Source organism: Miniopterus natalensis, chromosome 10, assembly GCF_054644295.1.
Source record: "Miniopterus natalensis isolate mMinNat1 chromosome 10, mMinNat1.hap1, whole genome shotgun sequence".
In the NCBI taxonomy this organism is placed as follows: domain Eukaryota; kingdom Metazoa; phylum Chordata; class Mammalia; order Chiroptera; family Miniopteridae; genus Miniopterus; species Miniopterus natalensis.
In genome coordinates this window covers 9,074,520-9,089,260 of record NC_142090.1, presented here as the reverse complement: position 1 = coordinate 9,089,260, position 14,741 = coordinate 9,074,520, and the positions used below count along the sequence as shown (strand labels likewise).

General features: G+C 49.0%; 1 protein-coding gene across 1 annotated transcript in view; it reads left to right on the top strand.

Moving 5' to 3' along the window:
• The window catches only part of TBXAS1 (thromboxane A synthase 1), a 125,476-nt gene that overhangs the window by 75,541 nt on the left and 35,194 nt on the right, over nt 1-14,741 (top strand). Inside the window, exons 6-9 of the mRNA XM_016205077.2 lie at nt 3,288-3,376; nt 5,074-5,222; nt 6,426-6,556; nt 10,313-10,624. Of these exons, the coding sequence (XP_016060563.2) occupies nt 3,288-3,376; nt 5,074-5,222; nt 6,426-6,556; nt 10,313-10,624 (681 nt within the window). The remainder of the gene's footprint in view (nt 1-3,287; nt 3,377-5,073; nt 5,223-6,425; nt 6,557-10,312; nt 10,625-14,741) is intronic.

The window sequence follows — 14,741 nt, the reverse complement described above, 5'->3', positions numbered from 1 at the left end:
AGACGAGTGTGACGACAGCATTGTGTGTTCATCCGCACGCGTGTTTACACAATTCACCTCTACCTGCTTGTCTGTAAATCTAGGGCAATAACTGTGGGGTTTGGGGATTGTATAAAGATGATCGCAAGCCCGTCAAAGAGAGCTTTTGTTTGCACGCAACGCGTGTAAGTAAATATTCCGTGACTGCTTGTGTAGGATGCAAGGGAGAAAACCTGAGACTATGGCTATTGGCCAACATGCAGATCCTGCTCTCCTGTCTGATAATATTTTCCTTGCATTGCTTTTTAAAACATTTTTCATAATTCATGCCCCATCTCATATCACATTAACCCAACTAAAAGTGTCATTATCCATTCAGTTCGACAGACAGCAGGCAGAGTGTGATAGAAAATTAAAATCATGCCAGCTGGCAACAAAGAATTCTAGTCACAAGCACGTGGAAGAACCGGTGGTGGGCATCTCATCTGGTCCACCCCCTCTGCACTGTCCAGGCACATGATCAGATTCAGTATGAGTGGAGCCCTCCTTATACACAGAGCATGCTTCTGAAGAGTTGTATGTAAATCAATTTTATGTTGCATCGCATTTTGGTACATTAAGGAATCTTCGATCTTGACATGTAAAGAGACTTCCTTTTAAACAGTAGTTTTCTTTTTACCGTGTTACTATTCCTCTAAACTAAATCTGAAAGATATTTTTGTACCTGGGATTTTATTGAAGCAGAGTTCATTTGTACCACTAAGTTTATTAAACTAATGAAAGGACCATAGCCAGGGAAGCCAGTCATAAAAATGCAGCTTAAATAGCGCTGAGTCCTCCAAGCATTAAGGTGGTCTGAGATTTCTTGAGTAACAAACGGCTCATCACACACACTTTCGTGCTGACAGATTATTAAACTGATGGTTTGTGAGAATCTAGAATTCAGTGGTCTTGAAGAGTCCCTCCAGAATTATCAAGAGGAAATCGGGATAGTCAACCTCATTTCTTTTTAGAGTGGACTTCAGGATAGGGAGATGCAGTAAAGTACATTTCTGCAGCAGCCAATCATTGGACAGAGTCTCCCCTGTACCCCTCCCTTACAAGATGCTGCCTGGCTGGAAATTTACTTGGGCTCATGCAGAGCTGGCCAGAAACAGTGACAATAACCGATTCTGTGACTACCTTAAATAGCCACCTAGCGGAAGGCGTCGGGCTCTGTGTTTGATCCTGTATACATGGATCAAATACATGAAGGCTTAGACGGCACATTTACCAAATTTCAAATGCAACAAAGGAGTAGCCACGTTGCAGGAGATAAGACTTGAATGAGTACAACCTTGGCCCAGTACAAACAATCCAGTGCTCTGAGCCCTTATGGCTTCATGAGTAGAAAATCCATTTTTCCAGGATTTCCCTGTCCAGATATTCCCTCCAAGTCTTGGCAACAGCAGAGGGCCTCAGAGGCTCTGCCATCTCTCCACTGGGTATGTGAGCCTGTCTGCTCAGCTGCCCACAGGGCTGCCCAGGCCACTGTCCCGGCCCTGGGAACCCACACAGCCCCGAGCTTAGGCCACAGCTCACTCACTTTCACACAGCAGGAACGCCCTCTCTGCTTCCCACACAGCAAGCAGCTGGGCCCCTGGTGACACTTCTCCAAACCCCAATGTTTTCAGGCAGTTAGATTGTTCCGCTCAGAACACATGATAGGAAAACTTTTTATAACAATACGTGCAATGTAAAAGTAAAGCCTTTCAAAGAATGGACCCTAACGTGTCAAAAAAATCAATTGCATATGGTGATGGTACATGGATAAAGACCTTGTGGTTTTCATTGACCTGAACCTCAATATTTGCCTGTGTTGTGTGTCTACTAAAAAAGTCAACATAATCTGGCTTTGTGATTGACGTGCAAGGAAACAGTCTACTTATGATTTACGGGATTGCTGTGTTCAGCTGCCTTTCAGGAGTGATGGAGAGAGAAGAGGAGAGGGGAGGAGAGGGGACAAGAGGGGAGGAAAGGGGAGGGGAGGGCAGGGCAGGGCAGGGCAGGGCAGGGCAGGGGAGAGAAGTCAGATTTTGCCTCAATGCAACAACAACCTTCTAACAAGTAAATAACATTTTAGGACTTTTCCCAACGCCTCAAGACTTTACGAGCAAAGAGTGGGTCTTATGTAATCATTAAAATCCATCCATTCATTCATTCATTCAACAAATAGTTACTATGTTCTAGGTGCCAAGGACGCAAAAATGGACAACAATCTCCCATACCCTAAGGAACTTATATTCTTGCATCAAAAAGGTCAAATCTAAACACAGATAACATTTCACAATATGTTTTCCAAAGGAAATGCTCAGAACAATGTAGTACAGCATGTTGCTTTCCCTATGGTGTTATTCCAGAATGCGCTCTCGATAAAATGATTCCCCTCAAGAGTTCCAGCGTGGCTTCAAACATACAGGAGAGAATGAACAGTCATGTGGGTGCCCATGAGGCTCCACAGAGGATTCCACCCACTCCAGCCAGCCAGCGGGGTCAAAGTGGTGGGCAGCCAAAGTGAGAGCTCAATTTGTGGGAGCTGGATAACTAGTTACATGAATGTTCATATGTTCGTGACATCATTCTCCCTCTTTCTCTCTCTCTCTCTGTTATAAATTTTCCATAATAAAAATATTTTACTATTAAAAAAAGACATTCAGCAACAGTCCTGAGTGGGCATAGAAGGCCTCCGGAAGTCCAGGGTTCCCCTGTATTTGAAGGTGTAAGCAATTTAAGCCGAAATGATTACCCATCTATCAGAAATGCTCTAAGAATGATTTTTGTGTTGAATGAGAAGCACTGAAAGGGGCAACCTCAGGTTCCTTTGGCTACTGAGATTCTATATTGTAGTGGAAGATCTAAAGAATAATTGAAACCAAGTAAACATGGATTTGGGCTAATTCCAGAGATAGTACATATGGATTGTGGTCTATTTACTCTCTAATGCTAACCAAATGTCATGAAACCAAGTACAGATTGTCATTTCCATCTAAGCTCTTAATGATCATTTCCATAATTATTTCACAGTATTTACTCTAAATTCTTCTTTTGGCTTCCAAGAAACAGATTGCTTAAGTTAAAATAGACGTTTACAGCTATTGTATTTCATTTTTGTGAATTTCAGCCCTTTCGCTTGACTCTTAACTGCATGAAAGTTGCCTTCGAAATAATGCCCATTTTCCAGGAAGCACCACACAAAACCTCTTTACCTGCAGCTAAGTTAGGTCTGCTCCGCACGGTGTCCTAATCACACCCGTATTTTCCGCTATCAGATCACACCCCTAATCAGCCAAGCCTGCGACCTTCTCCTGGCTCATCTAAAACACTATGCGGAATCTGGGGACGCTTTCGACATCCAGAGGTAAGGGCTACATTACGGACGAGAAATCGCATTTTTGAATTGCTGCTTCTTGTAACTGTACATAATTACCGGACAATTACCTCGGGACCGGCAAACTATGGAAATGCTAGACACCCGCAAAAGCACGGTGGACTGACTAATAAGTAGAAATGAAACCCATATAAAATGCGAAGCAAATGCGAGCACAGCCCAGGGGAAGCGTGGTGTGTTGAGGGGGGCCTTGAGTGGGCAGCGGTTTGTGGGTGGACTCGCCCTCTGACCTCTGCAGGCCCAAGAGTGGGCAGGATACGCCCAGGCAGAAAGGATAGGGTCCTGGGAAAAGTGTTGCATTTCCACTTGCAGAAAAATTGTGGTGCACCTCAGCCTCGAAGCCATGACTTAGGGGTAGACACCAAATTTAAGTGACTGATGATCTGGCTTTTCTCCCAGTTGTCCCATGTTCACTTATGGCAGATTTGGGGTAACATAGGGGTGGCTGATAAGCCAGAAGCCGACTCCTTATTATCATTGCTAATAAAATAATAACATAATCATCACTGGCATTGACCTTATACCACATTGTTTACGCAGTTCTCTTGTGCACATTCTCTCTGGTCATGAGATGCCTGAGTTGGCCAAAGAGAAGATGAGAGCAGCTAGAAAAGCAGAGTCAACGACACCTAAAACCCTTCAATCCTCCACCACTGGGATCAGATGAAATCACTGTCAGCCATCAAATTGTTGTTGTTGCAATAGGAGCAGGGAGATGCGTAATCAATTGTAGGGACGTTTTCGATAAATACAGTCAAAATAAAAGAAGTCATCTGGAGGCATTTTCTCCTCATGATAAGTGGTTGGTTAGAGAACTTATGAGAATTTATGAGGAATTTATAAGTGCGTGTCTACATCAAACAAAAAATAGTCCTTTTAATTACAAAAGGATATGAATACCCAGTTGTTAGCCCTTTTAGAAATAACCTGACTACCCCTATGAGATAACAAAAAAAAGATCTTTCTATTTAAAATGGCCATTGGGGGGGGGCAGGTTTCCTAGAACCCAAGAGGTTCATGTTTCTAGAGCTGCCAGACACTTTCCCATCTGTTTGTTTCTAAAATACAATGTGTGTTTTCTGTAATAATATAATATGTTCATGAAGCTGCTCCCCAAGTTTGTCTTGTGTTTCTTTGAGAGTGAAGGGCCCCTGTTTTTTGCTTGTTGCTCTTATAAAAACAGAACCCATGAGGAGGAAGAGGGGGACAGAGCTAATACGACTAGACAACCAGGTTGTTAATTCATCCATCACAATTTGCGCTGTATCGATTGATCATTGGATGCTGGCTCTGGACAGCTTTGGGGTGACTGCATAGCCTTGGGTCCACGTTTTTCCCTCCATCACGGGAGGAAATTTACAGCATACATGTTGGTGTTGGACTGCGCCTGGCTGGTTACAGCTGCTACAGCCTGGAAGTTGCGTGACACTGTCCCCCTCCCCACCTGTGTTCAGGTCAGCTCCCAGTTATGTTTAGCGTCTCCTCTGGTATTCCACTGTCACTGCGCAGAGGGTCTCGCCCCAGCGGCCTCCTCCCAGCCCCTCACTCACACCGCAGGATGCCCCTCTTTTGAGCAGGTGGACGAGGGGTTCATGCCTGTTCAGGTGTATGACGGGTGGGCCAATGGCAGAATCCTTCCAAAATTCAAATGGTTCCCTCTCCCGCAGGTGCTACAGCTGCTACAGCACAGACGTGGTGGCCAGTGTCGCCTTCAGCACCCAGGTGGACTCCCAAAATTCTCCAGAGGACCCCTTTGTGAAGCACTGCAGGCGGTTTTTTGCCTCCTCTATCCCCAGAGGTCTCCTGGTTTTAATCTGTACGTATAGCCCCTGTCAAGGGCGGTGACACTGGGCTACCACCGGGTGGGCAGACCCTGCAACACGTGGGTGGTGCTAGGGGGCTCTCAGGACCCAGTCTCTGCCACTAGGGAAGGGCACTTGGAGGTGTCTGGGAGTCACCCTGGGGAGCCTGCCCTTCAGGGGCCTTGTCTTCCCAGAGCCACCCAGTCTCTCCTGGTGACCAGCTGGGGGCCACTTCTTACCAACACCGGTGGCCCTGGCCTCTCTCACCACCACCACCGGGAGAACAGCAGCCGAACCCTCTGCCGAGGGTTTTGCATGCACCACCTCAGTTAGTGCTTGTATTCATCCCATGAGAAAGGTTTCCTCATTCCCATTTCACAGATGGGAAAACCGAGGCTTAGAAAGGGAGAGCCGAGGCTGGAACCGAAAGACTTTACTGGGCATATTTCTCCCCGCCAGCAAAATCCTCTGTAGAAGACCTCTGCTGGAGGCCCAATGCGCAGTAAACTAGACATCATATGTGATAGGTGACTCCCAGGTTACCTGTCTTCCCCACCCCGGCTTCCGCACAATACCTGCACACAGTAGGCCCACTGTGACTGCTGAGAAGCTGAACTGAGCTGAGCTCCCTGTCACCACCCAGGAGGTGATAAGTGTCCCTGACCCAGGTAGCCCTGTCCCAAGGACATGGCAGCAATGACCCAGGCTGCACATGGCACAGCCAGGGAGGCACCCACAGGGGATGGGGCAGCATCCTTGTCAGCAGCTATAGTGGCAGCTTTTAGGGACGATTCAGATAGTAGATCTAGGGACAATTATCCTGTGGGGGGTGGGATGCAAATGACTAGAAAGGTGAGAAAGCAGATCAGCTTCTACCACTTGCAAAGACTGGAAACGAGGCCAGCACTCTGTTCTTTCTTGATGAAATACAAAGGGCTTGAGCCCTCATATCCAGGACCTGGAAAATTAATTTATAAGCATGAGATTGACTTCTCGAGGGCCAGATAGAAACAGGGATTGAATTGTGTGTTTATCAACGTGCCAGGATGGGCGAGGGGTCCAGAGGTGGAATGAGGTAAAACCCCTCCTCCGAGGAGCAGCAGTTCAGGGGGGAGACAGGCCTTCAAGCCAGGGCTTGCTTCCTGGCAACCGGCCTCTCACAACCTTGGTTTATGATCGCCCCCTTTTCAATGCCATTTTTGTTTTTCTCTTTCAAGTATCATTTCCATCCATAATGGTCCCACTGGCCCGGATTTTGCCCAATAAGAACCGAGATGAACTGAATGGCTTTTTTAACAAACTCATTAGGAATGTGATTGCCTTGCGGGACCAGCAAGCAGCAGAAGAGGTAACGTGTTTTAATGGGACACGGCTTCAAAATGGAATGGAACCTAATGCGGCATCGCTCGCTGTCTCCTCTCTCTCCCCTCCCAACCCCGCACACTGCACCATGCTGTCCCGTGCTGGTCTCCACCTTGAGCCTTCCAAGGGCAGTAGGAAGAAAGGAGAAAGGCCAAGGCGGAGCAAACCCAAAAGAGAAGTGAGGGCAGCTGGGAGGGGCATGGGGAGAGGCCCAGAGCATTCTGTCCACACTCTGAGATCAGTAGAATTAAAGCTGCCCCCCAATCTCACGGCTTATTTCAAGCATCACCCCCCACCCAGGTTATAACTGCCCCCAAAAGAATTCTCTAGGTCGACGTGCCTGTGTATATATTTTATCAGCATATTCTTTACATTGAAAAATGGCAAGAACAGGGTTTTACAGCACAAACAGCATCAATATTAGAGAGGAGTTAGGCAGCCGTCACCAATCCCACATTCCTTTTTGGCTCAGAGGATGTTCCTACAAAATGTGTAATTGGGGAGCCTCTCTCGCTTCATCTGAGACCCTAGCTTTCTTTCCCCCTTACAGGCTTGCACCGTGCTTGGCACAAAGTAGGAATTAGGTAAATATTTGTTGATTGAACGTGGAAGTAGGGATCTTTAGTGGTAAGGAAAATAATTTCAATATTAGATACGCTGGTGCACACGCAGTGCGATGCGTTAAGGGCTCCCCTGAATTCAAGAAAATCGCTTAAACAAACAAACAAACGAACACAGGCCAAAATGTCTTGGGCCTTGACTTGGGCACAGTATAGCTTGAAAAGGGTTTCCTCAAAGGCTGGCTGGCTCAGAGGGATTGACAAGGGAAGGACGTGAGGTCTAATGGTGGCAGCCTGGGCCGAGACTGAAATCAGGGGTCAGGGAGTGGCCGGGTGCACAGGGCAGGCCCAGGTAGCAACAGCCTCGCCCTGCCCAGCTTCGTCCTCTGGAGACTGGGCAGCAAAGGGGTCCAGGTCCAGAAGGTGGGGAAGGTGGACACAGCTCACAGCCCCTAGGCCCACACCACCGTGAACTCAGCTTGATGCTGAGTGTGGGGAAAATGAGCTAATAGTATCCCCCGGCCAGGCTCTGCAGCCTACAACAGAGGCTGGAGCCTGGGGAAGGAGAGTGAAAAAAGCCCCATTTTCAAGCCTCAGTGCAGCGACAAGGGCTTCTCGAAGAGCACAGGTCACTCACCCCGCATCCCCTACCCCAGCTCAGCCTGAAACCCACTGGCTGTGGAGTAGGGTGAAATCCTAAAACTGTCACACCCAATGGCTTACTAAGAGGTGAGGGGTTATTAAAGATCCAATTACCGGGACTGCCTGGAGCTTTTCCTTTTATAAACTCGAGAGCTATTTGTTTCAAACAATGAGTTGATCTGAGAAAAACCTCCCGACCACAAACCCAGGGCTGCCGGTGTCAAGACAGAGCTATACGGTTACTAAGCAAACTTGCTCCCAACCCATCTGAACTCTGCAGACATTCCATCAAGCAGATGTGTGTTTGCGCAGTGGAAAATGCAGCACAGATGTTAAAAGGTAAATATTTTTCTAAGCTCTAGCCGATGGGTGGATTAGACACCTACATCTATCAGGGTGCGTATTTTTCTTGGATATAACCATAAACCAGCAGCGTTTCGGTCCTAAATGGCCAGTGTTCAAATAGCCTCCGAGATACAGTGCAAATAAAAGAAAGCCATCTGCACTAATGCTCCTCTCCAGGCACAGGCCCCAGAGAGCAGCCCTCTCTGGCCTCTGTAGCTGGAGGTTGAGACAGATTTGTACAAGGCTCGATGACCCTCTCGCAGCCTGTCTCGGCCGGGAGGAGAGGAGAGGAGAGGATGCCAGCTGCGTTCTGCCTCTGAGAAAATCCAAGATATGCTTGTGCCCGCCCCCTCCTGTCACTGCCCTCACCCCACTCCAGCAAAGCCACGAGCAAGCCTCAGGGATCACAACTGTGTCACACACCAAGAAGTTCCAGACACACCAGCCGAGAGGCCTGTGGATGTTCTGGGGTCCCAGGCTGGCCTCAGGAGCTGAGGTAGCAGAGGGTATCACCTGCCATGCGTGCCATTATGCCCCACCTTTGCCCCCACGGGACCAGAACTAGCAATGGGGCCACCACAGCCACCCAGATGTTGATCAAGCAGCAGGAAGGAAGCTGGGGTAAGCTGTCCTTTGAGGACACTATTTGGAAAGCAGAATTAGCTGGGCCAACTGGGCTGACCCTTTGCCATTCTCTCAGCTATTCCCACCTGAGCAGGCTGGCAGGATGCTGAGGCCCCGCCTCCTTAGTCTCAAGGTTTTTGATACCTGGGTTTAGCTGTGAGCCCTGCTGCTGGTATCTCAGTAGACACCTCCCAAGGTCACAGACCTGAGAAGCAGAAGAGCTGCAGAAGTCTCGCAATCTAAGGTTCCTGTTCCAAAGGGCAAGTAATTGTAAGCAAGCCCAACACAGCCTCCCTCAGAATGCATTTACTGCACTGCATTTTTATTTACGGAGTTATTTATCGCATACCCAACATGTGCTCAGCACAATCCCAGGCCTGGGGTGGGGGTGGGGCGCAGGGTCCTGCCCTGGAGACACTTCTATTCTTATAGAAGGAAGAGAGCAACCAGGTGTGAAACAACAACAATCTTAGAGGGTGGAATTAAGTGCTGATGTGTGTGGCACAGATTATTCATGCAACAGAAATCTAGGAGCCAATAAACTGAGAAAATGCTACAACAAGTAACGTCCTTGGAAATTAGAATACTCGGATACTCTCCTTTTGCTGTTTAATTCTATAAGCTTCTGAAAAGAGTAACATATTGTTTGTCACTTGTCACATTAAAGAGCTTTTCAAAGAAGGGATGTGCCCGGGACATACTTGGCCAAGGCTAAGGCACGATGTAAATGCTTCTGTGGTTACAATTAGTGAGAGTACAAATATAAAGAACATGCACATTGCTGATGAGGAAGACGGGGAAAATGGTGAGACAGCTCTAACCACTTAAATGGGGTAGGGGGCTAGGGAGGAAAACAGGGACCCGATGTGAGGAGGCTAGGGTAAGGGGTGCAAAGTGCAGCCTGGAGGCTTTGAAGACAAGCCTCACCCAAGCGAGCCCCCCATCCCCCCCCCCCCCCCCCCCCCGGGTTCTGTTAATTTCCTGCTGTGTGACAAAAGCACGTCTGCCCGTAGTGCCCTGAGCTGTGCACAGTGAACATTCAGCCTTGACTTAAATCTATACGATGCTTCAATTGTTTTATTGTTAGAAAAACCAACCGACCAACCAACCAGCAGTACAAACATGGCTAAAGTAAAAAACAAAAGCCCCCGGTTTTCCCCAGCTCCCCCAGCTCCCCGTGAGGATGAACGTTGCTAAAGATTTTCTATGCATGGACAAATATACGTAATTGTGTGCCTTGTCCATTGACTGCTATTATAGAAATGAGCTTCTATTGTGCATATTGTTCTGCAGCTTGCTTTTTTTACTCACCAGAGTGGTTTAACATCTTTCTGACCGGCCCAGATAGACAGCCTCATCACTTTTGTCTGCTCTTTGCTGCCCCAACCTGTGAAGGAGTGCAGACTGAGGGACATTCGGGGGCTCCAGGCTCTCGCCGTCCCAGAGAGCCCCGCAGCAAGAACCCTCCTTCTACCCTTTAAGCTGCACATGTACACCTTGTTTTGTGCTCCAAGAAACCCCACTTATGCGAACCTGGGCCAAAATGTGCATTTTCTTCTTTTGACCCTTAGAGGCGAAGAGACTTCCTCCAAATGGTCCTGGATGCCCGATATTCTGCCACCTCTGTGGGCGTGGAGAGCTTTGACATCGTCACACAAGTCTTCTCCGATGAATGCTCGGCCAGCCCTTCCCAGAGGCCCCAGCCCAGACTCCCGCCCAAGCCTCTGACCGTAGATGAGGTTGTGGGCCAGGCTGTCCTCTTTCTCATCGCTGCCTACGAGATCGTCACCAACACACTCTCCTTCGCCACCTACCTACTGGCCACCAACCCTGACTGCCAAGAGAAGCTTCTGAGAGAGGTGGACCGCTTTAAAGAGAAATATGTGAGTACAAGTTGGGTGCAACGGCCCATGTGAAACCCGCACGACAATTGATCTTGTGTTCGTGGAAGTGAACCTGCGTTTTGCTCACTGCCTTGCTAACATCACACTCTAAGTTTATAAGATGGGCCAGGGCCGTGGGCCACCTGCTCCCTCCCTCTGGGTTGGCAGGTCAGATGGAGTGTTCAGAACAACAGGGGAAAAAGGGATGGGAAAAGCTGTGCACGTGCCTGCACCGTCTGGGGCAGTGCATGAAACCAGGCCTGGCTCAGGGACGCTGCAAAGTCTCGTGGGTCAGGGTCAAAGGTGAGGGATGGGGCAGACGGCTGGTTTCCCGGGGCTCTGACTATAGAGTTGCCATGCTCGGGGAGGCAGGTGTGAGGCAGAAAATGAAGCCAAATTGGAAGGCAGGAGTGGGCATAAGAGAGGCTGGGCAAACACAGGAGAGGAAGCCTATAAACGGAGTCAGCTAAATGGGGCCCGTGGGTGCCGAGTCCAGATTCCAGATCTCCCTTCTAGAGGAGACCCTTCCTCCCTGGACTTGAAGCACAGGTTCAAGGATGCCGAGCTAGACTACTTTATCGGGTCATTTTTTTCTGGATGTCTGTGTGTGTATTGCGTTGACTCACGAGTTGTGAAAGAAAATCATTTTCTAAATCTGTGCTTTAAAAGGAAGCCCACCGTAATAGAACCCTTCCTATTATATTCTGATGTAATTATTGCATCCAGTTTTGGGAGGTCGCCCGTTCTGTTATTGGAACTATTAGAATTTTTTTCATATATCGAGCTGAAAATTGCTTCCCAGAAAAGTCTAGTTCTTTATCCCACCGGGGAAGTAAAGGCAAGGTTAGTCTGCCTTCTCCAACGCATTAACTGTGCTACTAACTGCTTCAAGCTTTGGCTCATCATGAGCTACGGTCAACCCAAAGTTCCACGAGGTTATGACCACTGCCAAGCTGGGTCTCCCCAATCCACTGCTTGTACAATTGATTTTTGAGCCTAGATGCGAGTGTTTATATTTATCCTTATTATTGCTCGAGTCAGTCAAAATAATTTTGAATCTTGATTCTGCCATCTGTCATATTAGCAATTCCTCCAGCTTTGTGTCATCTGAGACTTACTAAGCGTGTCTCCTATTTCAACCAAGTCATTGATTACAATGTTGAACAGGACAGGGCTCCCCTCCAGGTTGACATTGATCCATTAATCGATATTCTTTGGGCATGGAGTCTCAATCAGCCGTGAATCCAAATCACCCTGCTACCCACTCCCACCACCTATAAGATCCTAATTTATTGATAGTTGTGTGGCTTTTTTAATTGGGGAGGGAGAGAAGGGGGAACAAAGATGGTAGGGGTACATACTGCGAGAGAAATGCCAGGAGCTGAAGGGCTCATCTATTAGGATGTATTTGCTGGCAGGTAACAAAACCCCAAACAAAACTGATTTAAAAGGGGGGTGGGGAGACTTGTTAGGAGAGAAAATTGAGCAGCTCAGGAATAGACATGGCTTCAGGCAAATCTTTGTAAAGGGCTCAGTGATGTGCTCAGGTCCCGGGTCTCTAGTTCTTGGTTGTGCTTCCTTAGTGTGGCCTCATTCTCAGTTGCTCTCCTCTCAAAACCCCAAGCAGCCTGCCAAGAACGTTCGGACTACTGGTTCCTTGCTCATAATCAATGGAGCAAAGAGTGTCTTGGCCCCAGATTCTCAGCAAGAGATGTGAGGTTCATTCCGATGGGAATGTGTCAGTCACTGCCTATTCTTGAAGCAACAATTGTGGCCAGAATGGGAACTGGATGGGCTTGAGCCAGTCAGTCACACCCCCAAAGCCAATCATACTCAAATTAGATGACTAAGAACTTGGAAGAACACCTCCCAAAGGAAGTTCTGGCTGTTATCCCAGGAAGGCAGTGAAGACTGGTCTTAAATAACCCAAAGGCAGGTCAAACTAAAGACTTTTAAGCTTTTGGTGAGTGCCCAGCAGTTCGCAGATATGGCAGTGGGTTATACAGTTAGAAGTCATGATCCTTACCTTCAGGGAATTTAATCACTAATTGAAAAATAAAACCAAAAAAAACAAACAGTCCTGGCTGGTGCAGCTCAGATGGCTGAGTACTGTCCCATGCACTTAGAGGTCACCAGTTCTATTCCCGGTCAGGGCACATGCCTGGGTTGAGGGCTCGATTCCAGTAGGGGGCGTGCAGGAAGCAGCTGATCAATGGTTCTCTCTCATTGATATTTCTCTCTCTCCCTCTCCCTTCCTCTCTCTCTCTGTAAAATCAATAAAAACATGTTTATTTAAAAAATGACCAACAAAATATAGAGAAAAATAAGAAGTTATGTCTATTAAAACAATACCTCCCTAACCAATAAAACCCCCCAGGGCAATAGAAGGCAGCAAAAAATCAAGTCTGGACTGTGTGGTGTCACGTAAAGAGCATGGGTTCTAGGAGTCAGTCCCACCAGCACCATCATAACTCCATCTGGTTGTGTTCCTCTCCCAGCAGGCCACAGGGAGTGTTCCATAGGCTTCCCGTCAGAGGCCCTCACGAACTCAACCCCTCACCTCCGACATGACCTTGACTGACCCTGCCCTCAAGGAGATAACACTGTCTTATTAAACCCTGGCCACCTTTAAATCTCCCCAGCCTGGAATGGGGGTTCCTTTCCCCAGAGGGCCACCTCCCACTGGGCTGTGTGCAGAATGTTGCCCAGCACTGAGGGCCCATGGGCAAAGAAACTTTTAGTAGGTAATGTTTTGAAACTTTAGCATACAGAAAACCATCTGGGAAGATGTTTAAAATGCAGGTTCTGGGGCTCCACCCTCAGAGATTCTGATTCCATAAGTCTGGGCCGGGGCCTAGGAATCTGCATTTTAAAATTAACATCCCAGCTGATTTTGAGGTGGGTGGTCCCTCATTACACTGTGTAGACAGCCTTAGACTCTCAGGGTCCAGACCCAGTTCTAAGGAGAAACAGAGCCCAAAGCTCTGCCCAGCCACGCAAGCCTCCAGGTCATTTTCTTTCTCTAGGTAACAGTTGGGACTGTCTCTGAGAAACAGGAATACTGTGTCTCTCTTTAAAAAATTAAATTCGGTAGTCACAATGGTGTAAATAATAGTATAGCCTTGGGAGGAAACAAAATGCCAACATAGGTAACAGCTGCACCTGCCGCCTCCCTCAATCACATTAGAATCACAACTAAAATACAGAACCACCATCGCTCAGAGCCTCCTGAGATCCGGCTGCACAGAAGCCCCACAGCCAGGGAACTGAAGCAGCACCGAGACAGTAGGAGAGGCGGAGACACGGGCGGATCAGGGCTGGATCCCGGAGACGCGGCCTCGGGCCCAGACCCGGTGCCGCGGTGTAAACCCGGGAGGGCATCTAGGTGGCAGACGTTTCCTGGAGGAGCGAGGGTCTCAGCGTCACATCAGGCCCCCAGCCCAGGGCTCCAGGGCTGGGAAGAGATATCCCCACACCTTCAGGCTGTGAAACCAGCGGGGACTGTCGCTGAGGGTCGTGGAGGCTGCGGGAGCCCCAGCAGCTCCTCTAAAGGGCCTGGCACGGACTCACTCGGACGCTCCCTCTGAGCCCAGCGCCGGGAGCAGCCGGAAAGGACCCGGGACACTCGGGGGGGAACTAACCTGCCTGAGATCCGGGCAAGAGGCGGAGGGCGGCTTCCTCCCGGGCAGAAGGGCTGGCGGAGGCCATGGCTCCTGTGGCGAGTCCTCGCCGCACAGCCGGCAGGCAGGCGCCATGTTTGAGTCGCCAGCACGTGACTCACCTTTGGCCCCGCCCCGTGATTCCCGGAGGCCCCGCCCCCCCACCTGCAGCTCAACCGGGCCATTTCCAGGGGCTTTTCTGTGCAAGTGGCCTCTCCAGCTCCATGCTTAGGACTTTCCTAAAATCTCTCAAACAAGCAGCAGCTGCCCCACACGGCTTGATAAGCGGCCCCAGGCCTGGCACTAGGGGCAGCCTGCACTGGCTCATAGCTGGGCCTCTCCTGGGCACCTCCAAGCCCAGCACAAGGAGCAGCCAACTACAGTTTGCTGAGTAGCTCATGCTGGGCGGCCCTGGGCAAGGCGCTGGCACAGGCTGACTTTGCACCTCCCGGGAGGCC